This window comes from Pagrus major, chromosome 3, assembly GCF_040436345.1.
Source record: "Pagrus major chromosome 3, Pma_NU_1.0".
Classification (NCBI taxonomy): domain Eukaryota; kingdom Metazoa; phylum Chordata; class Actinopteri; order Spariformes; family Sparidae; genus Pagrus; species Pagrus major.
The window spans coordinates 6,056,176-6,081,522 of NC_133217.1; the positions used below are offsets into that span (position 1 = coordinate 6,056,176).

The 25,347-nt window shown below is 41.7% G+C and overlaps 1 protein-coding gene across 1 annotated transcript in view; it reads left to right on the forward strand.

Annotated features, from left to right (window-relative positions):
* Positions 1-25,347, forward strand: part of znf704 (zinc finger protein 704) — a 44,411-nt gene that overhangs the window by 5,080 nt on the left and 13,984 nt on the right. The window contains exon 2 of the mRNA XM_073463570.1: positions 2,282-2,469. Within this exon, the coding sequence (XP_073319671.1) occupies positions 2,282-2,469 (188 nt within the window). The remainder of the gene's footprint in view (positions 1-2,281; positions 2,470-25,347) is intronic.

Sequence of the window (25,347 nt, forward strand, 5' to 3'; positions counted from 1 at the left end):
ATGCGTGTCACTCTGTGCATGTTTTGCCGTTTCCTCCGTGTGTTTCTAAGAGCCTGATGGTGTTAGTTACCTGCAGAGATGTGTGTGTGTTGGTGTGTGCGTAGGTACATGCAGGTATTCATGTGAAGAAGGATGCCATTCGTTGCTGTTGTGTAAGAGATGATGTTTTTTTTTTTTTTACATTGCTACAGGTAGGCGTTTTCAGAGCATTGGGATGGTAGACTTGCTTTTCTTTTGTGATCGTGTGAGTGTCAGTGAGTAGTTACGTCAGTGAAAGTGTGTGACACAGAAACCGCTGTCTTGTGTAATGCAGTCGTGCTGTATGGAGAAATTCTATGTTTACTTTGTGTGTGTTGTAGCATTTGGTCATCAGGGAAGCAGAGCTGTCTGTGATTATTTTGTGGGATGACTCACTCAAACATCCAAAGAGAGCCACAACTTCTGGTTCCCCCACTTTGACAACTTCTACTTCATCTTCATTCAACTGTATTGTGGTCAAAAATGTAATGCTAAATCAATAAAATGAGAGCCATTATATTTGTAACACACGACTGTTAAAGATTACCGAAAGTTTTGGCAACAAGGTGTGAAATGATACACCAAAGGTCAACATGAAATTTTGTATTTTAAGTTCTGAAAAATCCTCTAAAATTAAGGGAAAAGTGAGTTTGTTTTTCCTTTTTTCAGATTAACAGTGTATAAAAACATGCAGTAATTATAATTCCCATTTAGGCCGTAGATATACTTGTTTTTAACATGTGTACACATGTTAAAAACAAGTGAACATGAACATGAAGAATACATGAACAATAACGAATGGGGATGTGACAGGTCAGAGGTCAGTAAGCACATCAGCAGCAGGGACAACAAGCTAACATGTGTCATCTAGTGGTATCCTCCAGTAACATGCATTGTATATAGGCAAGTATGTGAACAACTACATTCATGACGCAACCGGTTGTCTACCTGAATGTGTGGTTGTAAAACAAATGGCCTTAAAGGTGGCCAGTGGAGTTTTCTTTTAAGCAGTGGTTTTGCCTGCAGAGGTGAATTTTTATAAATATTTCCAATTATAACATCAGTGTTTGCTAGATAGCATTTTGCTACAAGGGTTGCACAATTAAGACAAATACAATTACAGTTAATCAAAAATATAATCAAAATTGCAATATGGCCAAATGCAAAATCCAAATCACAAAAAGCTAAAACATTTTGATTAAGGTAAAGTACCAAACAAGAACCAACACAGAACCAAATAATTGTCACATTGTCATGATTTTAAAAGCTTTGTAAGTGAAAATGAAAATTGTGATCCAAAAAAAAAGCTCTCCCACAATTTGTGATTCCTATTACAATAATATTGCCTGTCAGAAGAATCTCAATATGATTTTTTGACCATATCGCATAGCCCTCATCGCTACACTCCTTTCTGTGTTACTGCCGCACATTGTTGATCAAAAGAATAGTGTGAAACCAGCAGCTTGTGCGTATCACATGCTGTGTATTGCAGCATCCACATGTTCATGCACTATACAAACAAGACAAAGCTCCATAGAGTTACCATTAGTCCAAAAGCTCCACATGGTACCTTTAAGTAATGCACAGGATATTCTTCTGATAAGGTCTTGTGTCCTTAGAAACACAAGTTGTGATATGAAGGATTTTATTTGACCAGTCTTTTAAACTTAGAATAGAAAGGCCTTGTATTACGTTGCATAGTTTTGTGTAACATTTAATTTATTTTCGTTCATGCGAAGGCAGTTTTAGTAGAACTGTCAACAGTATTTTGCGGTTTTTGGTTTGAAAACCTTAAATTTCTCCAAAATGTCTACAGGAAGTGAGAAAAACAGCCTTGTTTTGTGACTGACCACTGTTTTGAAAAGGCTTTTTTTAAGCTGAAGAGGCTGGAAAATGTTCTTAAACCATATTGGACCGTGTACTCCTTCATTTGAAATGTAAACATTAAAACGAAAATTGGTTTTGATGTTTTTCGACATGCAGAGCAGAACTTTATATCTGCTGCTGTGTTAAAAAACTACATACATTTTGTAATGGTTTCCATACACATACGTAACATATCTGTGATATTTCAGCAAGTAAACTAAATGATGTAAGTATTTTAACGGCAGCAGAAATACACAATATGCTTTCACAACAGAAGGCTCGTATCTGCACTTTGCATCACATTTTTCAAGACTCAGTCTTATATCTGCATTGGTACAACCTCATACATTGTTCTCGACCCAAACATTGACTTATTTATCTTTGCATCTCTCTACAGCACAGCTCCAGTAACGGAGCTCCAGAGAGCCATAAGGTGGAAGGCGGCTCCCTCAGCCCAGAGGCAGTGGAGGAGCAGCGGGTGCCGGACGGCAAGCGTGTTGGCCGAGACCCCGACACCCGATCAGTGTCCCTGCTAGAGCAGAAACGCAAAGTGGTCTCCTCCAGCATCGACGTCCCTCATGCCAGGTAGGGCAGTGTGTGTGTGTGTGTGTGTGTGTGTGTGTGTGTGTATAAAAGCTTGCCAGTTCTTTGACAGTGATGGTCTGATTCCTGTACTAGAGGGAGTTTGGCTTCGGTTCATACATGCAAAGTTCACTGAAGGTTTATGACATAGATCTGTCATCTCATAAATAGGACAGAGTTTATATAAGCTGAAATCCTATTTTTTTCATCCGATCCTTAAAGCCTTTTTGGCAGACCACTGAATTCAATGTAATTTGACAGGAGTCCATCATTATTCCATTACACATATATATTTTATCACATGCCATCATGCATGTTACCCTGCATATCAGTGATGCCAGCATGTTGGAATGAATCTATCTCCATCTACGTATTGAAGGCCTGTGTGCAAAATGTTGTTTTTGGAAATATCCCATGCTGTTGCCTTAACTTGCTGGAGCAATTATGGTTATGGTTGTTTAAATGGCATGCCTCTGGTGGTTTCCCAAATTGTAAAAGTGGTGCAACACGGACTCAAGGCCATGACAGTCAACTAACATAGTAAATTGCATCAGTTACCCTCTTGCACGTGTTCCCTGCGCCAAAGCAAAGATGGATGGACTCAGACATAGGGTAGCCTTATAGCAAGACAGACAAAAGATTAATTCTTCTTGATATTAGTGCTGGAGACTACCTATCAGTCTTTTTTTATTGAATATGGTGGACATAATCCATGTGATCCTGCAGTATAGAGCCCTATACGAATTAAAACCGTTATTATGTTATGATTCATGAGATGTTCCCTCACATATTCAGCATATACATACAAATATCATTTTAAGGTGGTCAGCATAATCCTCCACTGAAGCTAGTCCACAATGGGGCAATTAAACAGTAATAGGCGGCAGTGCACGGCAGTAAAGAGCCATCCAATAAAGAAACAACACTCTCGTCGCTATTAAATATGGAACACTAATACCTTGTAAAGCACTACACCGTTATCGAGCATCACTCCCCATTACTTGTCCTCATGCTGCCAGAGGAGTCTAATCGATAGCAACTTCCTGAAAAGTACAGTAAAAGTCGCCCCTTTGAGCAGCTTTATCACTGCATCCCGAGCCCCTGCTTTAAATCTAATAGTTATTTGCTGATGAATCATTGATTTAACGCTCTCTTGTTGCCCATTAAGAGGAAAAATCTCTTTTTGAATTGAATCCATCCCATGGATTAGACTGAAGTTTTACACCTGTCCCACTATAATTACCTCCTTGCATAGGGATTGCCATAATATTGATGTGTATATGGTTATTGTGGAATGGCTTATTGATCATCTGACTGCCTTTGCACAAGTTCAGCATGTCGTCTCATCTCTGGGAAGATGACTTCATAAACCAAGGTCCTGTTTATCCTCCTAATGAGGCCATATGACAACAAGAAAGCCACAGGGGATGTCTTATGAATCTGGATTTACTCTCAGCATACAATAATCCTGATATAATTGTTAAGACCAACCACAACCTTTTTAAAAGCTTTACATCTTTACAGCTATGAGTGTGGACACACACAGAAAAATCCAATAACCAGTCCAAGTTGTCTCCCTAGCCAAAATACATATATACATCACAGAGAGGACACACTTCAAACAATCAAAGAATCTTAAATAAGTTATCATAAATCACAAGGTTTTCCTGCACAAATAAAGGATAAATGAGTGGTGGTAACCTCATCTCACTGTCATTCTTTAGTTTTGAATCTGTAGTAATTACATCCGATTGAACTTGGTGACAGCCATGTTAACAGGCTGAGGCAGTTCAAAATAAATCAGGAAACCAATAAGGGACTGTACATCACTGAGCTCGAGAGCCTTTTAAAAACATTAATGTGAGGATATTCACGATTGTGAGTCTTTTCTTTATCACAATCTGCAATAAAATATTTTATTGTCCCATCCCTACTTTCAGTAGTGTACTCTGCTGACACCACTTGGACCTAACCCTAACCCTTTCTTTACCACTACCGCTAATTTAGAAAAACAGGAACTGTTGCCATGTGAAGGCCATGTGTAGGGAGGAACAAACAAAGAAACCTTGGATGGTGTGTGTATCTCTGTTTTGACTCCCTTTTCTCCCTTTTTTAATAAGTGTGCTCCATAATCTTGTTTCGGTCACTGAGATAAAGAATGAACTCTTTTATTACATGATTCTTGCTTTAAAGTATCTTCATAGTTAAAGTTCAGCCAGTTCATCCCTTAGTGTCATGAACCTTTTTTATGTGTTAATGAAACGTCCAGTTTCTTTAACAGCATGGACTTGACATCCAATTATTTTGTGTATAGCACTTCAAAGCCTGGTACTAAAAATATAAAGATCTATTGTGCTTGTCAAGTGCTAGTACAGTTTATAAAGTGTGCTCACACAATAAAGAATATGAAAAGTTCATTCTTGCCACATTATAGGAGCAGGTATGAGCCCGATCTCTCTGGTGCACAGCACCGTTATTGCCTTAAGATTAAGATCCATGGTTCTCATCCTCTGCACACCTGCAACCGATTTTCAGTCCTGCTCTGGCACGGGGAAAGAAATGGTGTCGCCATCGACCACAAAGTCTATCTGTAATGGAGACAAGAGGGGAGGAAGGAGGGAGGCTTGGAGGGATGGTGGAAAGGGGACGAGGGACCAACAAGGAAAAAGAGTGAAGAAAATGTATGTGCATGAAGAGGAGGATAAGAAAGGAGATGAAGAGAGTGTAGCAGAAACGTGAAGAGAGAGAATGCCTGAGGATTTTTTTCTCCAAGCGAACTCTCCAGAGAAGTCTGACCTTGAGGTTGTTAATTGCACTCTCAAAAGTTCCCTCTCTGCTGGTGATTTACCAAGAAAATGTCTGGCTGTTTGATGGCTCTCCAGGTCCCTTGTAACCCAGATAGAATAGGTTCCCTACCTCGCTGGGAGTCGCTGAAGTACCCCGATTCCTCGTCTGCAATCATTGGGAAAATAGAGGAAAAATGACATTGTGTCATATAGATGTTAGACCTCGGGGGGTTTTGTGTAGCTACATTTTATGTTTCTGTCAACCGGTCTGGCTCTCATTACTTTATCGAGTAGCCTCCTTCATCGTATTTGTTAACAGCACATTTACCTTGCCCGCATTTTGTCAGATCTTGCTCCAAAAATCAATAGGTGTCATTCCATGATTGACCTATTTTCTGCGTTGCCCCAACTCCCAAATGCTCAAAGAAATGGTTTCCTGCATGAAATTTTTTTTTTTAAATATGCTGTGTCTCAAAATACAGAAGCAGAAATTGCTCACTGTGGCAGATTTCCGATTTGTTTACGCCATATTTATGGTCCGAGTCTCTCTTAACTGAGCCTTCAGACATCTCTACGCAGTGTCAGACTGCAGTCTCAGCCAGCTGCTGGGCCTTCTCCTTCCTCCAAGGGCTTATGTTTTCTCTATGCAGGAAACAGTCAATTGTAACAAGAGCTGGCGGGGGCAGACCAGTGGAAACGAATGGCTTGGCTTTTGACAAATAGCATTCTGGAGACTAATTGCTAGCAGGGGAAGCGAAGTATAACCTTAGTTGAAGGGGAAATCAAGAGGGTGCTCGGCTTGTTATTGCAAAACCCAAAAACAACAGATCTGAGGGCTCAAATCTTCTCTTCAGGCCGCCAACAGTCAGCACTCCCTTTCTAGTATGAACTGAGGTTACTCACGTTTCTCAAGACCCATCGCTGGCCCACTATGATGTCGTAACTTCTTGTTCATAGTCCAACAAAATGATCCCATTTAGTTTGATTCATGGTAACCAATTCCAATTATTTAAAGCAAGGAAGCTGGTGGGATCAAACTGACTTCAGAACTCAAGTCAGTGCCAAATCAGAACTGTTTGTTATTGTTGATCATTTTTATTGTTGATCAGCCTGCTTGCAGTTCACCGTGCTGAGCCAACCATGTGTTCCACACTCGGTGCCTGGTGCATCAGCCAGCTCAGATATGGAACGGTGCCAGAGACTCCCCATCCTGTGCAGGAAGAAGCCCAAAAGGACTGTCAAATTATTTTTTGATAAACTACCGTGGCTTTTTAATCCGCTTGTTTTCCTTCTGCTCATGCTTTTGGTCGTCTTTATGGTCACTTCTTTACCTTTGTGGAACTCTGTTACCAGTTTTACTCCTTTTGCACAATGTGTTTTTGTGTTTGTGGCGAAGGAGGGCGTTTGAGTTTCGAAACGGGAGAAAGCACGGGGGGGCGGGGCGTGTGCATGAGAGCAGTGTGGGTTCTCCAGAGAGTGAGTGACAGAGAGAAAGAGTGAGAGAGATACTCAGCATTTGCCAAAGAAAACAGTTTTCCTGGTTTGGATGCCAGTGGAGTTCAGAAACCATGCGATTACCATCTGAAAAGACTCTCTCTCACTCCTTCTCGCTCATTCACGGTCTCACTCTCCCACACTCAATGTACTATTATCTGATTGAGTGCTGAGGTTTTTTTCCTATAACAATTTACTTGACCAAACCCAGTGTGTTGACTCAAATATGCTGTTAAACTGTATCAGATTGGCCCAACAACACACAGCTAAAAATATCAAACAGAAATGTGCTTGTACTTAAATAAAAAACAGACATTGCTCAACATGTCTAATAGAGGGGTTTTTATTTTTTAGCCACACTAATGGTTCCCAAAATTCCAGATGTTATGGGATTTGTCACAATGACAACTTCAGCAGGCAGTGTTTTGTGGAGGAAGTTGCTTTACCCGCATTTATACAAAAAAATGGCAAATAAATCGCTTTAAAACCCTTCCTGCAATACACTGTTCATTGTGGTGCAGTGTGCAAAACCTGAACAACTTTAAAAAGCACTTTGCAATGTAGAAAATAAAGTCAACAGTTAGAGTGAAACCACAATAAATACAGGCCTTAACAAGGGAGTTACATGAATGTACAGATTTGACCAATATGAGCTCATCACAACAGGTTGTTTCATTGTCGAAGATACCCTATGGGAAAAGCCTGCTGTTGTTTTTAATCTGGGCTTTAGTACAGCCAGTAGGAACCAAAGCCAGGGCCCTAAGTCTGGCTCACATGAGGTTAAAATGTCTGTGATCATATCTTGGTACAAGGTGGGTTCATATTTGAAAGGGGATTTGCAAAATCTCCTAAATCAATTCTGAGGGTATCAAATAACCAGTGCAAACATGCTAAAATTAGAGTGATATGATCTCATTTGAGTCAGAGCTACACATTAACCATCATGTGCACCATTCTCCAACCTCCCACTTCTCATCTTTAGTGTCTCAGTATAATATAACTCAGTATAATAGGACAAAATGAGATCTTCTCTGTGGAGGAGAAGAATAAATGCACGGGAGAAAACCAGATGAGATAAAGAAGCACCTTGTGTGGCGTAGATTGTCATTGTGATTTTCTAGCATGAAGGATTTCCTTGGGGCAGCATCTTATTAAAACGTGAATATGTGTGTAATTACAAGATTCACTCGAGTTTGCTGTGTTCAAGGCTGAACCGCCTCACACTGAATCTCAAACCTCACCCTGCTGTTAACTCCACTTTTAGATTTATTGCACATAGACTAATCAAAGGCAAAGCCTCCGCTCTTTGTCAATACCTGTGGCTCACTGGTGAGAGCCGCATTGAGTTCTGTGCCGGCTCGTTGGACAGGTTCTTGCTCCTGAGAAAACGGCCACCTGTGATGTCGCAGGAGTGGATTGTGAGTTTAAATTTATATGCAAATTGGCTCTTTAATTAAGCATGTGAGTGTGTGACTGGGGGAATAGTTAACTGTGGATTAGGAGACGGTCAGTCCAAACTCACTGTGATCTTTTGCCAAAGTGCTGGATGGTAGTAAGCATTAACAGGCCATGTGTGTGTTGTTGTCGTCTCAATCCAAGATTTACATTCACTTTAAGAAGACTTCAAGTTCATCGGAGTACGTCTGGCAGGCTAATTACAACATCAGTTATTGAGAGCAGAAAGGACGTCATAACATCTGTACCACGTTTTACACTGAAGGCTAACTCCATGCAGTTTAAATTAAATCCACAGCGTCCACAATCTATCTACATAATGCCCCTGACACTCTAAAAGTCGTACACTGATTACTTTGACGCTAGCCTTGGAATTGACTCATCATGTGTGACATCTATTTTGGAGACATCAGCAAAAATCTATTTGCAAGTTATTGAAGTCGTAAATAAACACAACGCAGCTCCTTAGAGTTCGAACACTCTTCATGGCTGTCAAGGGAGCGTGGCAAAATGTCATGAATCAACAGACTAATCAATCTAAAGCCTCACAGAAGATGTCACTAGTATGCTAATTTGTCCAACATAGCCGTTGTTGTGTCTGTAAGGTGGTTTTGTGCTCAATCATCCCCTGCCTGCTATCTATAATGCATAGTGCAGAGCCTCCAAGCCTATGTTTATGTGACAGAAGGCTCCGTGGGCCCTCTGCTGCTTCAGACTAATCCATTGTCCCCAGCTTTAATGGACTGACAGTGCTACGGAAGGAAAAACAGCTCTAATTGATTCTATCGACAGACATGCATTATGGTCATCTGCGGTATATATACGAGGTGGTGCTAATTGACGGCAGCGTCACACAGTGTGTACAAACAGAAGCACTAATTGGGAGGTGAAATTAGTCTTCAACTGAAAATCCATCCTTTTAGGTATAAAGTGTGAATTTTACCTGGAATGGAAAGTTTAATCAACAGATATTATTGTAAAGCCAGCTCCTTAGATGATGACGAAATGTATAGAGATAATTTGAGCATTACTTTTACAAGGTTACGTAGTGTTTCCCACAGGAGTTCATGAGACTATGGTGGGTGGACCGCAGACCCTCTAAGGAAGCTCATCGGCATGCTCCTCCTTAAGACAATTTTGCACATTTTAAAGGTGAATGCATCGATGTGGTGCAGAAAAATATAACAATGAGCTTTGGCTCTGCTGCCCGATTAGTCCAGTCATCACAATTCACTTTACAGCTTTGGCGATAGGCCTACAATTTTAACACAAGTCTATAGGCTATGGTCAATCAATAGTCAATACCAATCCACTCCTTTCAATCTTGTATAAGTCCAGAGTTGTATCTAAACCTTGACTGAGAGACCAGATAATCATTGTCTCGTTTCAAAATTACGAGCGACTGTGAGTGCAATCTTAACTGTATACTGTCTGGTCTGTCTGGTTGAGGTTGCTGCTGAAAAACACAAGATTCATTGTTAAATTAACCAAGAGCTGCACTATTGCTTGTTTTCGGATCATTATGAGACTGTGTCTTGGCAAATTAGACTTTGACTTTGGGAAACACTGGGTTACGCCTATTATAACACAATCATACATAACCTGAAAATTCCTGAGTGGCACTATAATGCTATCAACAATATTCTCGTCAAATTTGAGAACTCAAACAATGTTAACTGACTGGTTATAGACACCAGCAGGAAAGCCATTGTTTAGCATTATTGACTGTTTCATGATTTTATGTATGTGCTGCTTATAGATTACTGTTTGCGATTATTTGACAGATATGATTCACAATTAGTGGGAATGATGAATTACATAACAGATTTTATTTTCATCGAAAAAACAAATTAAAATCATGATTATGTGACATTTGTTGGAGTCTGTACCAAACAAACATGTTTTCCATGTTGCCAGGGCATCTCTACAGCACCTCATTATAATGCTGTTTAGTCACACATTTTACCTTTATCAAAAAATATTACAGCCCTCTTTGTTTTCCTATAAAGCAACAGCAAATTAGCCATCTGTTTTTATTCCAGACATGTACTCAAAACATTTTTTTCTGATTAGCTTTTTCCCAAATGGCCAAAAATGAGAAAAACAATCAGTTCTTGTGTGTTTTGTGCACAATAAATAACAAAGAGAAGCACAAAAGTGCACATGAAAAACAAATCTTGAGCAGAGCATGTACAACATAAGCATCGCCCGTTGAATAATTGTGCGTCTCCCGACATAATTCAGTATGAATATTACTACTAGTACTGACGCTTGCAAAGTTGTGGTTTGGGGCAAAGACATTGTGACACAGTGGGGAGGCGACAAGTATAACCTATTAAAAAACAAACCCAGCCCTGCAGAAGTACCTTCTCCCGAATCCCCACATTATTTCTAATTATGGTCATCAATTTTGAAGCTCCATTGACCTGTCTGCTTTGAATTATTGATATCTGTCAGGCTGACAGGCTTTATTAATTAAAATGGAGATGTACTAATTAAGAGCACGGCATGAGGGTGTCATAATTGTAGCCCCGTTTTAATTTGAGTGTCGCTCATCAATTTTATCGCGCTTTAGCAGAGTGGGCGCGGCGTGACAGAGGGGTGGGTGAAGGTGCCCTCATGTGACATTTGTGTGATTGCATTTGTGTGTGTGTTTCCGTATACGTGCGCTCACCATCATTTGATACCACTCCACTTTTAAGATTGTCAGCAGCACCGCCTGCTTTAAAGAGCAGATGTTGAAATGACTTCCTTTCTTTGTGCATGACAGTTTGCATGAGAACATTAATTATTCTTTGTCATAATCCGAGGAGATAAGTGCAAATTAAATTCAAAGGCAGGCCCATCCTTGGGCATATCAGTCCCTCCCATGAGCTGCTCGACACATATTTGTAATGTGGGGGCCAGTTAGATCTACTTTTAATGGATTGAGTCGGTGGATTGTTTTTTCCAAAGAAGTGATCTAAAATAGCAGAATTTGTACGTTTTAGTAATTCCTTCCAAAGGGTCCCTCAGATGAGAGTCTGTTTTCTCGGCTTGGAATGAAAAGTGGAAAAATGCTGTGAAGTACTGTGACTGCCAAACAGTTTAGTATCGCTTGTTTAATGCCGTTCAGTACATCTGTTTATCAGAGTACTCTCGTGTGTGTGTGTGTGTGTGTGTGTGTGTGTTCATTTAATCTGACTATGTGTTTGAGGGATCTAGTCTTATATCATATGATTAATATCTCAGACTCAGCAGTGGCGTCTCTCTTTGTCTCACATGCTGGGAGCCCCACACCCCCCCCTCCTCTGAGTCATACCAGGTCAGAACACAGGTGTGTCTGCTGTGTAGCCACTCAAACAAATCTTACATCTTCCCACGTGCCTTCGGAGTCCCTCAAGCAGTGTTTTTTGACCACCTTCGATCCTGTCAATAAGCGCCTGCACTGGTGTAACCACAGTCGAGTCATTGACAAAGAAAGGACACCCATTACCTGCCAATTAGCTGCTTGGAAGGACAGGATGTAGTGGTGGAGAATTGACCTTGAATCCCCCAGACGCCCTTCAACATTTTCAAAAGGATCTGTGTTAAAAGCAGTAAGTTAACATTAACTGGTGTCGGGATCCTTTTAAATGTTGAAAGTTGCACTATGAAGTTTTGGGGAAGACAATTTAATCAAAGAGAGACTAAATAAACTGAATAAACAAACTGACCTTAAAGGACAACACAATTTCATACTGTTTTACTTTCTAGCTTCAAACAGTTTTCTGGGGACCTTTTTTTCCTCTGAGAGCAGCTTCTTTATTCAGTTATGGAAAAAAAATAATCTCTGAGTTTGTATTATTACCTCATTAATATTGTAAATAATAAAATTCTAAGTTTCAATTTCTTCTCCAAAACGACATAGCGCCCCTTTAAAGGTAGTCTATGAAAACATATTCTCGTACCTTTTACATTCATAACCACAGAAACCTAAAAGTGGTGTAACAGATTTGTAGACTAAACCGTGCCTTCATATGATCCCAACCTGTGTAATGAATCAAAACCAGCTGCCTGCACTAGTTTTAATTCCCAGATGTGGAATTCACCTTCTGGACTAACAGATGTAGAAAAGATATTTACACCATGGATGAAGCTATAATGTGTTTAGTGCAGTGGCATGTAATTTCAGCTCCAAGAGAGCAAAAACATAATCTCTCACACAAGAATTGGTGATAGTGGGACGTGCATAAGAGGGCCTTTGTGCACAGATTCGCTTGATTTAATGTTAATTCTTTGCCAGCATCGTGTTTAATGACAGGAATAACATGAAGGCTACAAGAAGCGATAAAGCCATTTGAAATGCAGCATCTCAACAGTTGGCATCCTCTGAACGTTGCTCCGTACGGTTGAATCCACTGCTCAGTAAGATAAGCCAGACAAACTATCCCACAGATGTCTTCCTCAACAGAAAGACCTTCTGTTGTGAGGAGGGAGCGATAAAGTTAATTGAAAGTTAGCCATTCGTTAGTCCAACATCTAACAGCCATCTGCTGGAGCCGATCTACATAAATTGTTCCCGAATAGGACAACAGTGGAATATCCTCTTACTTCATAATCCAATAAGGTGTCTCCGTGGTCTGTGGTGTCTCTAGTAAGATCTAAAGCTGCGTGTGGGCAGCAGACCAGAACTGTAAATAAGATGCCTGGTACTTCAAGGAAAAGGGGGAAAAAAAGTCATCTTGATCTGAGCTGCTCTCAACTTTGCATTTCAGCTTTATTACTGTTGCTGAGGCTCTCGTGACTTCGTTCCCTCAGAAATCATCATGACATTTAAAAGCCTTGAGATGCATAAACCTCCTTTCTGTGGTGCTAAAATTGTAAAACTTAAAACGGAGGACCCCCAGCTGCTTCATAAACATTCAAAATCATAATTGGCCCTTGCCACAACCCACCCAACCTTTCAAATAAGATAAAGCCTCGATTGTTGTTTCTCTTCTCTGTGGGGGTCCTGTGTAATATCCTCTCCCTCTCTTTTACACTCACCCACTTTCTCTTTGTCTCTGTCTCTCTGCCATCCTTTGTTCTTCAAAGACATTTGTCATTAGCTTCACTGGCTTCACCTGCAAGCTGGCCTGCAGTGGCATGGTTACTGCACATATGCACATAGGCACACAGAGAAACCCCTGAAGGTAAAGGTTAATTTTTAACTGTTTTGCTTATCTTCAGGTTGTCCCTTGTCTCTGTACAGAACAGCTTGTATGGGGGTAAACTGTCAGTCGTGGCACTTTTAGCTCTGGGCGCTGATATAGTGTGTGTGTGGATTGAGTGGTGTTGGAATCCAGAAGACAGCTGGTACAGTTGCCCCCTCAACCCCCATTTGGAGATGTTGTTCAGACCATCTCCTGTTTTCCTCACACACACACACACCACCCCCACCATCATAGAGCTCTTAATATCAACAAGGCAGCAGTTTGCCAGAACTACAGATTTGTCACCTCCCTCCCTCCCCACTCTCCCTGTAAACAATGGGAGCTAGTTGTTGGTCACATGGGCTACCAGCATCTGCAGACGAGGTTGTTATTGTTTTGATTTGGGTTCCACATGCCGGACTCGACTCCCATGTGAGCGGGACTGCGTGTGTGATCATTTTAGGGGTTTGGGCTGGGTGGGACTGCAATGTTCTGCCAAACTGAACAACTTTGTGTGTGTGTGTGTGTGTGTGTGTGTGTGTGTGTGTGCACGTGAGGATTGTGGTAGCTTTGGCAGCATTACCTCACTATGAGCTGCAAATGGACATGTTTACCAGGGTCTTCTCTCTCTCTCCCTTTCTTATTTTCTCTCTTGCAGGCGTTTGAGGCTTGGTGGAGGGAAACATAACCTCCCCCCTTAGACACATAAAAGCATTTTCTACAGTTTAGGCCTGCAAACGTAAAATGCACACACACACACACACACACACACACACACACACACACACACACCATGTTGCACTTTTCATATAGCATGCATAATTTATGACCTCCCATTGACATCTATGTAAACACGGGTGCTTCCTTCAGCTGCTCTGCAGTTGGTCTTTGTCGGATCCTCCTTTGCTCAACCTAGTTACACACTTGTTTTCTTCTAGCAACAACTTATCTCAAGGAAGTCACTGGTTTTATTTCCTCTTCTGACTTGTGCCATATTGCATAGTTAAAACCACGACTTTCACTTGTCCAAGCACAGTTGTACAGTTTTTATTCAGCCTACAGAATACGTCAAAATTATATTAGGATTTTATTTGGAAAGCTGTGTAACTCAGGTAAAAGTTAGATTTGATTGCTAGTGTAATATATTGGATTAGTCTCAGTGTGATAAGAAATAATGCTTCTTCACTAAAACAAAGAGCAAACTGAAAAACTCCTTCTCTTCTCTCTCTTTTTGTCTGTTTCTCTCACTTACAGTGCCCTTTTCTGTCTCTCTGTCCACTTTTTTTTCTCTCTCTCTCATCGCCCACTTTGCCTTTTTTTCTAACTCCCCTCCCGTCCTTTTTCTCCCTTCCTCTCTCACTCCCTCTGCTGCTTTCACCTCCCCTGATTCGCTCTATTCTATCTCGCTTTCTCCATCTCTGCTTTCCCGCTCATTTCCCCCCTTCGTTCCCTCACGATCGGTGTCTCTCCCACTCTCCAGCCCTCCCTCTCTTCCTTTGTCTCCTCTCCCCGCTGCCTGCTTTTTGTGTGTGTGTGTGTGTGTGGCTGTTTTTCCCTCTGACTGACAGAGAGAAATGTTAGCCCACTGCTGAGCTGTAGAATAGGCAGTGTGGCTAACTTAAACTAGCATATGAAATCAGTAGCAACAACCACAGTGAGGCGAGCACATGTTGTTTGTGTGAGCATTCTCTGACAAAAGGACTTGTGTCGAATTTTGGCTCCAAAGCGCTCTCAAAATGTGAAACCTGCATGCACACACTGTACAATCCACTGCTGTCTAATTGCTTCCAGTTGTCTGTTTTCATGAGGGAAATTTAGTTATGGAGAAAAAAGCTGTAATTAATAATCTACACAGAAATTAACATGTAGTTTACTGAACAGGCATACAGATTCTATACCCACAAACTGCACCCACACATGCACATTCCTAATTATGTATGCAAATATGCCAATCATTTGCAGTTAACCCCCACAGGAAGGGTTAATGATTAATGTTGGGCCCGCAATCACACATTTCTGAGTGATTATGATGTCACAGACAGCAAAAATACATCAGCTGTGCTTGATGTTATTTACTATCCAAGTTTGTTTTTGTTTACATTTTGATTGCAGGCAGTTGTAAGCATTGACCCAAATCCTAAGTGACAATTGGCGCGTTGGCTGGCTGGAACCGTCCGTCAATTTGCTGCTTCGCCTGCGGCTGCTCGGAGCGTTTGCACAGAAGACGTGCGCGGCATACTGACACACACAGACATGCAGGTGGTGGGAGTGCATATATGTTTATGTTAGCTTAAGGGTTTTATATGCGCAGTTTCCTGTTGCGTTTTGTGTTAAAGCTCGTAATTGGAGGCACATTGAAATATTTCTTTGTAGGTTGAAATCATGCTGCACGCTGAGGTGCTGGCTGTGCTTTGAAGAATCCTGAAAACCGGCACAATAAATAATAATAGATAATTCTGTTTGTGGAAACTTTTGACTATTGTGACACCTGCAGTTTCTGTTCGCCTCCCCGTGCTTCTTTGTTCTTTTGTGCCATAATATGTTTTAAAAGTCAATTGTGTACGCTGTAGTGTTTTGTGAGGTCAGGTGTATTACTCTTTGAGAAAAGGGGATAAAATTATTTTTTTTGTCCTCGCCTGCAGCTAAGATTTCAACTGAATTGTTAAACTTTGTTCCAGTGGTGTCATCTTACTGGCCCTTACTCTGAGTTGATTAAAACAGGCAAGTTATCTGCCCCCAACACATGCAAACAAAAGAAAGAGAGAAAGAAAAATGGTGAATGGGAGCCTTTTCTTTCTTCTAAAATAAGATCAGTGGAGAAATCTGGTTTCTGATCTGCTGCGTATACGTGGATTTACAGTAACCAGGTTAGTGCAGTAGATGTAAACGGGTTCTCAGATTACCTGCTTAACCTGGTTTCTCTGAGTAACCTGGTTACTGAAGTTGCCTTTTTCCCTGCACTCAGAGCAACTGAACAGCACTGAGCGCTTTATGCCTCTTTGTCCCAGAGTGTCACATTTAATGAAATACCCCTTGTCACTCTCCGGCAGAAATGTACGTAGACAAAAGTTCAGACAGTTGAAGATGCTGCTCTTTATAAGAGCATTTGTCTTGTATGGATGCATCAGTATAGATTTTAATGGGATAATGGAGCGGAGGAGTCTTTGTGTGGACTTGTTGACATGGTTGAGAGGGAAGCGGGAAGGGGTGGGCTCTCTCTCCCCCCTCTCCCCTCTCTCCCCTCTCTCTGGTGTTTTCATTTTTTTTGTCACGGCTGTCTCTTCACGCTCAGTGTCACATCCTCATACCACACAGCAGTAAATTAATCAGAGATAATGCTCGCCTGATGGAGACCTTCCCCCCAAAACGCACCCTTCCCCTCTTCTCTCTCTCTTTCCCTCTCACTCCCCCCTTCTGTCTCTGTTTTGTCATGTTTTCCTCTCCAATACAATTTTCATCACCAAAGTAAGACTGTCCATAAAGGTCAGCAAAACATGCTTTGTGACTCGTATTGATTATCTGACCACTAATGAGTGATTCTCTCTTTCCATTACCAACAACTGTTAAGGTGCCAACGGGCAAGACGGAGAAAGCTGCGCGTCGGTTCACTTTCCCTGGTCAAGTCAAGGTTAACAATCGCACAAATGGTGAATAAACTGGGAAAGAGGAATGAGACGTGGAGAGAGGGGGTGAGGGAAAAGGGGGAGGGGTGTAAGTAAAAGGCCTTTAGGTAAATGTTGAAGTGGCGGGCAGATCCTTTGTCCTGCCTCGGGGCTGTGTGAGGCGATTGGACCAGCTGATAGGCCTTTTATAATGCCCTCCATCAGCTCAATCTCCGGGGCTTTTATGAGCACCTTCAGCAAATACACACACGCACACACACACACGCACGCTGATACACACATCCACCCCCCTCCTTCGTTCTTCGAGGTGTAATTGGGAAAGAGGCCCCTTCCTCCAGTGTGTGTATCGCTCTCCTGGGAGCCGAGGGGCTGGAGGTGTGTGTGGAAGTGTGGGTGTGTGTCTGTCTGCTGCGGTTAAGGGCGCTGTGTTTATAATCAAACTCAGCAGTGATAAAAGGGTGCTTGTGTGTGTTTATGTCTGTGTGGTTTATGGCACTTATTGGCAGGTTGTGTGTGTGTGTGTGTGTGTGTGTGTGTGTGTGTGTGTGTGTGTGTGTGTGTGTGTGTGTCGGTCCGGAGGGCAGGTGGAGAGAAAAGAGCACTCGTGCTGCTCTTACGACCCTCCATTATCACCACTGCACTGGCCACTAAACACTAATGAACACACAAACACACACACACACACACACACACTCTGATGAGGTGAAAGGTAGCTGGAGGAGCATGTTCCCCCCGATCCTTGAAGGAAGACAGGGACAAGAAATGTGGATGTGGACAGATGGAGTAGACCTTTGTCGAGAGGTGTCTGCTCCAACTCAGGCCGAGGTGGCATTTCACTAACCTACGTTTAGCCAGAAGGTCATTTTCCTTCATCAAATCTTTCTTAGTTTAGATTTATTTGATGAAACGAGTGAACAAAAAAACATTTATTATTGCCTACATGTTGACTGACTGCGATGACTTGTTATTACTGTCACTGAGACAAATAAGCTCATTTTGTGAATTAACTGATTAGAAATCTTTTATAGATATCCATTGCCAAGGTCTGACGAATACTTCAATAACGTTAAATATCATGCAACATTGAAAGCTGTTTTGTTTCGAGGCATATGCTGCAAATATAGGTTTGATTTTGCAGCTTCTTTTGAGCCATATATCCGACTCTCGATTCAGTTAGCGAGTTCAGTGTGTTCCCAGAGCCAGCACTGTGACAGAGGCCAGAGTACTTGTGCCAGAACACAAATAAATAATGCTAAACCACGCAGGAGAAAAACATCCTCTCATGTCAGCTCGACACTCTCAGACTCCTCATTTACTCCATTTCTGACACATGGCTCAGCTACTTCATTCCTCCAGCCACTTCCTTTTGTTTACTCTAGTGCTGCATCTTATGGATGGAGCTGTTGATCCAACATGAGAGAGAGATGGAGGTGGATGGGGATGGAGAAAGACAGGTGAAAGAGAGGTGGGGGAGAAGAGAGGAAAGAGAGATGAAGGGTGGTGGTGGTGGTGGTGGGGGGAGTGTATTTACCAGCCAGCCACTCTAAAGGTCGTCATGACTCTCATAGCTGCTGCCTTTGTTCGCACCAGTGATCGACCCCCTCGCCGCTTATACTCACTCTCTCACAATCATATACGTTCACATTTGCCGGCATGCGCTCAGGCGTCCATACACTCAGGAACTTGCAAGCAGAAACATAAACATCTCACAGAAAGTGACACATTTACTCACACACACACACACATGCGTGCTGTCACATGCACGCACATGAGGCCAAATGAGTAGCTTGGAGCAGTGAGATCCTGTGTATTCCCTCTGCTCATTAGGGCATACAGCAACATCAATTCAGGGAAAGCCCATCACCGTGTGTGCGTGTGTGTGTGTGTGTGTGTGTGTGTGTGTGTCAAGATGACTTATCCCAGCTCCTACCTCTCTCTCTTCTCTCCCTCATCATCACGCTTTGCATAATAAATGTGTCTCCATCATTACACCTATTACACCCATTGTTGTATGTGTATCTTTAGAAATATGAGCGTCTATTTTTGGAGCAGCGCCTCAGGGTTTTGGCAGCATCACATTTGTTTTTGCGACATTGTTGACTTTCAAGTTTGTACTTTGTTGTTGTTTTTATGTGGTGGTTATACAGTTTTTAAAACGGTTTTCTGATATGTGGTGGTTTTGAGTTGTTCTTTTTATTATGCTGAATTGTGGCAGACCTGGCAGATAGAAGGTAATGTGACATGCAGTATTATAGAGAGCTCAGTCTCCGCTTTCGTTTCCGTAGAGAAAAAAAATCTGAGTGCACAAGTTCAAGTAGCAAACAGATCCAAATCTCTGCTGAAACAGATTGGCCGGGTGCACCTTATCCGTAAAAGAGGAGACAAGAGTGCATTTGTTGTTCATGTTTTCACTGTATAATAAAACTTGTTTGTCAAGGTGCTTATTTTGGAGGATTCAGTTCTGAGAAAAGCACGCTGAGATGCGACGATAGCGCCGTCACAGGGGATTAGTTCAGTACGTCAAGAGGTAGATACAAAAAATATATCCAACCAGAAGAGTGCAAAAACAACCCGGGTGTTTGATTATATAATCAGTGTTGCATGCGTAAGGTGTTAGCTGCATGGGGAGAAATATTAAACAATTACATCTGAAAGTTTGAGACTAAAGAGACTGAAGTAACCACCTATCTTATCTACCTCACTCTCCATCATATCTCTGCATCTCGCTCTGCTGTTCTCCTCACCTGCTACTGGAATATTAGATTAACAGGACCCTGGTTAGTTGTATATGTGCATGTGTGTGTCTGGCCCAGAGGCTGGTACGTAAGTGGGACCTCCAACCTATAGCACCAATCTAGGGCACAACCACCAAATATGTATGTGTGTGTTCGCCCCAAGCCCAAAGGGTAGGATATACTGTATGTAGGAACCCCGACCTATAGTGCAAATCTAGGGCACACTACTGCAGCATGCGTGTGCATGTCAATCAAAAGGCGTATTAAAAGGTAAAGTGCAGCGGAGGGAGTGGATGATCAGTTTCCCTCATCTCTGTCGCTTAAGGGCTTAACTCTTCATGGATGTGAAATGGGAAGAAATCAGGAGTTATATACATCAACCTGACACACACACACACACACTCGCTGAAGACCTGCTTCTTTACCCTGCGGCTGTTTTCCTATATAAACAAATGCACACACTACCTGGAGACTGCATACACTTAACCATCCTTGCATCACAGCCATTAATGTGTTGCTATCTACACCCTTTGTCATGATAGTTTACCTTCAGGTTCAAAGGTTATCCATTTATGCAGAATAAGTTGCCACCGTGTCATAAACAAAACAGCTCTGTGTGCCTTGTTTAATGTCCTTTATTTTATTAGAAAAGTAAAAGGAGAAGTAGGGACTGATAAGGATTATTGACTATAGCAAGCCGGGAGTTTGTGGCAGAAATCGAAAAAAACTGATGCAGAGGTGGAGGATACTTGTGCAGCTTATAAGACAACGATTAGCAGCACCCTTCACAAGGTTTGGTCATCTAAAAATACATGAATATGCCTTCTTTTTAGCCGCAATGACGTGTTTCAGTCTATCAAAGATATAATGGTCCAGATGATGATAAAACATTATGTTTAAGATGTAAACAGAGTAAGCCTAAGGGCTTTTTTAAAACACATTTATTTGTGCGTTTGTTACATCTAAGTGGAAGTATTTGTTTCTCCCCTGTGCATGTGTCTCTGTTTACATGTATGATCTAATTTACTATTTTATGTGGGCACAGCTATAAGTGTTGTCCCTTAAGTCTGTGTGTGTGTGTGTGTGTGTCTGTGTGTGTGTGTGTGTGCGTGCGCACGCTCTGGTCTCCCAGCGGTGTCATGTGTGTAGATGGATAACTAGGCTAAAGAGCAACATAGAGAAGGGAGATTGTTGTTTTTCCCCGATGCTGGAGATCTCGTTTACTCAAAGTTAGAGCGAGGAAGAACGACTGACAAGCACTCCAGCTGTAATGAATTGTACTATGAGAGAATCACATGTGAGAGAGAGGTCGAGTGTATCGGCAAGCCAGCGTGGACTTATTTTATCCATTCACAGCATGAAACATCTCATCCAGTCTTGACTTGTTGGAGGCAGAAAAGGACAAAAGCAAAGCAAAACGTGGATAGATGTGTCGATCTGCACATGGTCCAGTGTTACTACCGTGCAGCTGTAACTGTCTGTCTGCAGATGCATGAAGAAGTAACACACATTACACACACAGAGGGTCTTTGGCTCCATGCCCAGCTAATGTCCGCCACTCCCTGTTTCGCTCTCACCAGAGGGTGTTCACTACAAAGTGTGTGTCTGTCTGAGAGTGTTGTTCAAAAGAAGGGGAACTTGCAAACGCTATTTCCATCTGTGCGAACCGTCGTTTACTCATGTGTAAAAATGTGTCCGTATATAGCACCGTATCCTTTTACCCTAAGTGCGTGTGTTTGGAGAACAGAAAGAAAGAGAGGCAGACAAGTAAAACATGCTAATACGTAATCAGCTAATTAGCCGCTAGCACATGTAGATGATTAGACACAGTGTGGCCCTCAGCAATAATATTGTTGAGTGTTAATGACTTCATCATCTCCTCTGTGCTATACATGACCTTATACATTCAGTTAGCATTATAGAAGACTGTGTGAAGGGAAAGCATAGGAAAAAAGTCAACTTTTGACACAAATCTGTTAAATATTTCACAAACCCCTCAATGAAAACAAAAATCACCTCTGCCCATCAGGAAGCGATGATGTTTTTTTCATGTCTGCCGAACAGTCCGTGTTCTCCAGGTTTGATTGCTATAAATGGTACAAAGCTATTTCTCGACACAACTCTGTTTCCGCCTTTGATCACCAAAGCTTTGAAAGCCAGCTACCACCCATAATGATGTCTTCATTGCCCTCCCTTCACTAATGAAGTCAGCTCCAGCAGCTTCGCAACACAGAAATCTTCTGAGGCTCCACTGTCGTTTTTAATTTCTAAATCAGAGAGGACACCCAGAAGTTGGCTCATCCTCTCTTCTAGCTTTTGTAGTTAGCCTGTTATCCCGTTAAGCTCCATTATTGAAATATAAGCGACATGCTGTTAGACCTTTGTATTTGTCATGAACTTAATGCAAACATATCATCAATATAAATCAATAGAGAGCTCAGAGTTTTTCATTTAATTTCATGTTACCAGCTTACTGTTTTGGAAGGAAAATCGATACAAGCTTGCTTTTTTTATTAACCAAAAGCTTCATCATGTTCGTATCAACGTCAACCAAACAACCAAGACTGTCTTTACAAATATGTGCAACACGAGACAGCTTTTCAGTGCAAGATTAAAGAGGGATTATCTTCTACACAATTGCATTCGTGTCTGAGTATGACAACACAAAATTCAAATCATGGCATTTTATAGTGGCAGTTTGAGTGCAGTGTTAAAATCCCTGTCTCACTAAGTATGTGATTTATTATGAGGTTAGAGGTAGACTTCCCCCTAAAAGAAAGCTTACTGTATCCTGCTCCAGTTATGTCTGGCAGTGTAGTCCAGGCTTTTCATTATGATCATGTTTCTCCAAATCTAGACACCAGAAAGTTATTAAATTATTGTAAAATCGATTCTCCATGCAAAGATAACCTTATTTTCTGGTTATATAACACTCCACCTTTCAGTCCCAGAGTCACATTATGTGTTGTAATCCAAAACCGTCTTCTTCTTAAATGTTTCTGATGTGATGTATCAACAATAAATCAACACTGAAATGAGGGTATCTTGACGTTTCTAAGAAAAGGGGGTGAACACTGATCCAGGCTACAGTTCACTGCAAAGCTAAAGTTTCAGTGAATCAGGTGGAGGTTTGGCGCTTCTCCTGTCAGAGCTGAAGTCAGTGTAAAGGGAAAGATGCCCATGGCTCCTATTTCAAGAAGCTGGCTGCCAGGCCAGTGCATATGTTGTTATGGCAAGGAAGATCACTTGGTCCTTTGATTATATGTTGCGCGTGCGTGTGTGCATGCACGTGAGTGGTTGCTAGAGCAGATGTGCCGTTTGGAAACCCTGAAAAACCAGTGTGTAAGTAACAGATTTAGATTTTGATACAAGGGCCATCTTAAATGCTAACTTTTTTTTAAATTTGACAGTATGGTGTTGACAGATTGATAACCGACCAGAACTTGAAGTAAAATGAAAAAGCATGAAAACCTTGAGAATTATATGATCATACAGGTTTCGATTGTAAGCCAATTAAAGAACACAAACACACCAAACAATAGGTAATCTGTTGAATTGAGATGGTTTCTTTCTAGGTTGTTAGCAGCCACATGATTCGGATGACGTGTGAAATTCAGATGGAGGGCAGAGGTGAAAAGCAGAATGGACAAGATGAAGGAAAGTTGGTTATCAATGCTACGTAACCTTGTTCAGTTACAGGGGTGCAAACTCCAGCAAAAGGAAGAAAAAACCCCACAATAACTAGTTCCTTTCGATGAAGTGGACACTACAAATGAGCATTCTCTGACAACGCTCCTCCTGATGGGAGACGAATAAATCACCTCCTGTCTGAAGTGTGCACCATGACAACTATATGACGTGACATCATATGCAACAACAAACCATTTATGACAAAGAATATGATCCAAAATCATGCAGTTAAATGAAAAGAGGCTACAGCCATGCTTGCCTCTCTATGAGGTTCTACTAAGCATGGTAGTGCCGTCTTAGTTTAGCTTGTTAGCCTCCATTGTACTACGTTTAGTGCTATTTAGCAAATTTTGCCATGCTGATATATACCATAAAGTATTTGGTCATAAAGTGTTAAAGTGCTTTACAAATAAAGTTGGATTGGATAAACCAATGTTTTCATAAATAATTCTAAGGTGGACATTTCTGTGCCATCCAATATTTGTTGAAACACTTCGCTCACAACCACAAATGTCACCCTGCTGGTGGCGCTAGAGGAAAGGTCAGAGGATCAACAAACTCATCAAGCTTTATCAGGCACATGAATGTCTGTATGGACATTTATAGCTTTCTATTAAACATTTTTGCACCATAGATGAAAGTCCCATAATTTCTAGCAGTGCATGTTTACCATCTAGTGCCACCATCGGCAGCCAGTTTGTGCTTGTATTCAATTGAAAGCAACAGATGACAGCATAGCAAGATTATTTCTTTTGGACCTCACCTCTGAGTGTAGTTAAACTCCTACTGCATCCATAAAAATGGATCCCTCTTATAACCCATGTACTTTGCTCTACAGTAAGTCAAACGCCAGCCTGCAGCTGTTGCCAGCACCTGTCCAAACCTCGCATACACCCTCATGTGTGTCATAGGTGTAGGCCTCACGCATACATGCCTCTTCACAGGAAATTGAATTGGCAACACAATGCGATAATATGCCCCTTTGTATATTTCTCAGGTTTTATTGAAATTGTGTTTTTTTGAAGATGTGTGTTTTCCAACAAAGGACCATTATCTGTAACATCTCTAGAGCCTGAATGATGCACACGATGCATGTGGAGGAAAATTCCTGAGCCTGTCCCTTTATACACAGCTGCCAATCAAAAGCTGTGCCCTTCATGCATGTTAGCCCTGTGTCATATGCAGATTCCCTTTGTGGTTTTGATGTTGTGTGTGTGTGAGGAGAGGAATGAGATCAGATAAGAACGAGGAGGGGCTTTCTGATTTATAGGAGATTATTGGGGAGGAAATAGGCGTCATAGTCCAGTGGCTGTAATAAACGAGAAGACCTCCCTGAGCTGCTAAGCATCAAAGAGACATGCCAACCCCGACATGCACACACACATACATATATATGTGTACACACACAAACACACTCTTGTTTTTGTCTTTCTTGCTCGCTGACTTCGCTCACAGTGTGACTCGCGGCAACAAAAGTCGAAGAAGTGTGGGAGGGAAAGTGAGCAAGAGGCACAGAGAGTTTAAAGTCAGTCCAGCAGGGGTGAAGGGAGGAAGAGGAGAGACAGGACGGAGTACAGGCTGGCAGCAGAGTGTAGGAGTGAGGAGTGTGCTTGGCAGCACTGGCCTTTGTTTCAGGGGAATTCCTGTAAACCACATAAAAACTTAAGCTACAAGGGATTTGTGTGTGTCTGTGTATCAAGAATAACCTTGGCCCATTTAGTCTGAATTAGTTTGGAGAGGGAGTTTGTTTAAAAGATTACAATTTAAACTAGTTGACTGTGGCTACATGTGAAACATCAACTGTTTCGTATCTGAGCTTGTCAAGAATGTGACCTGCGATAATTTCGTTGACTCTGGAAAGTTTTCCCTCATTAGGGGAATAAAAGTCTTGTATACTGTTGAGGTATGTTTTGGTCATTGACCTCACTCTAAACTGCTCCACGGG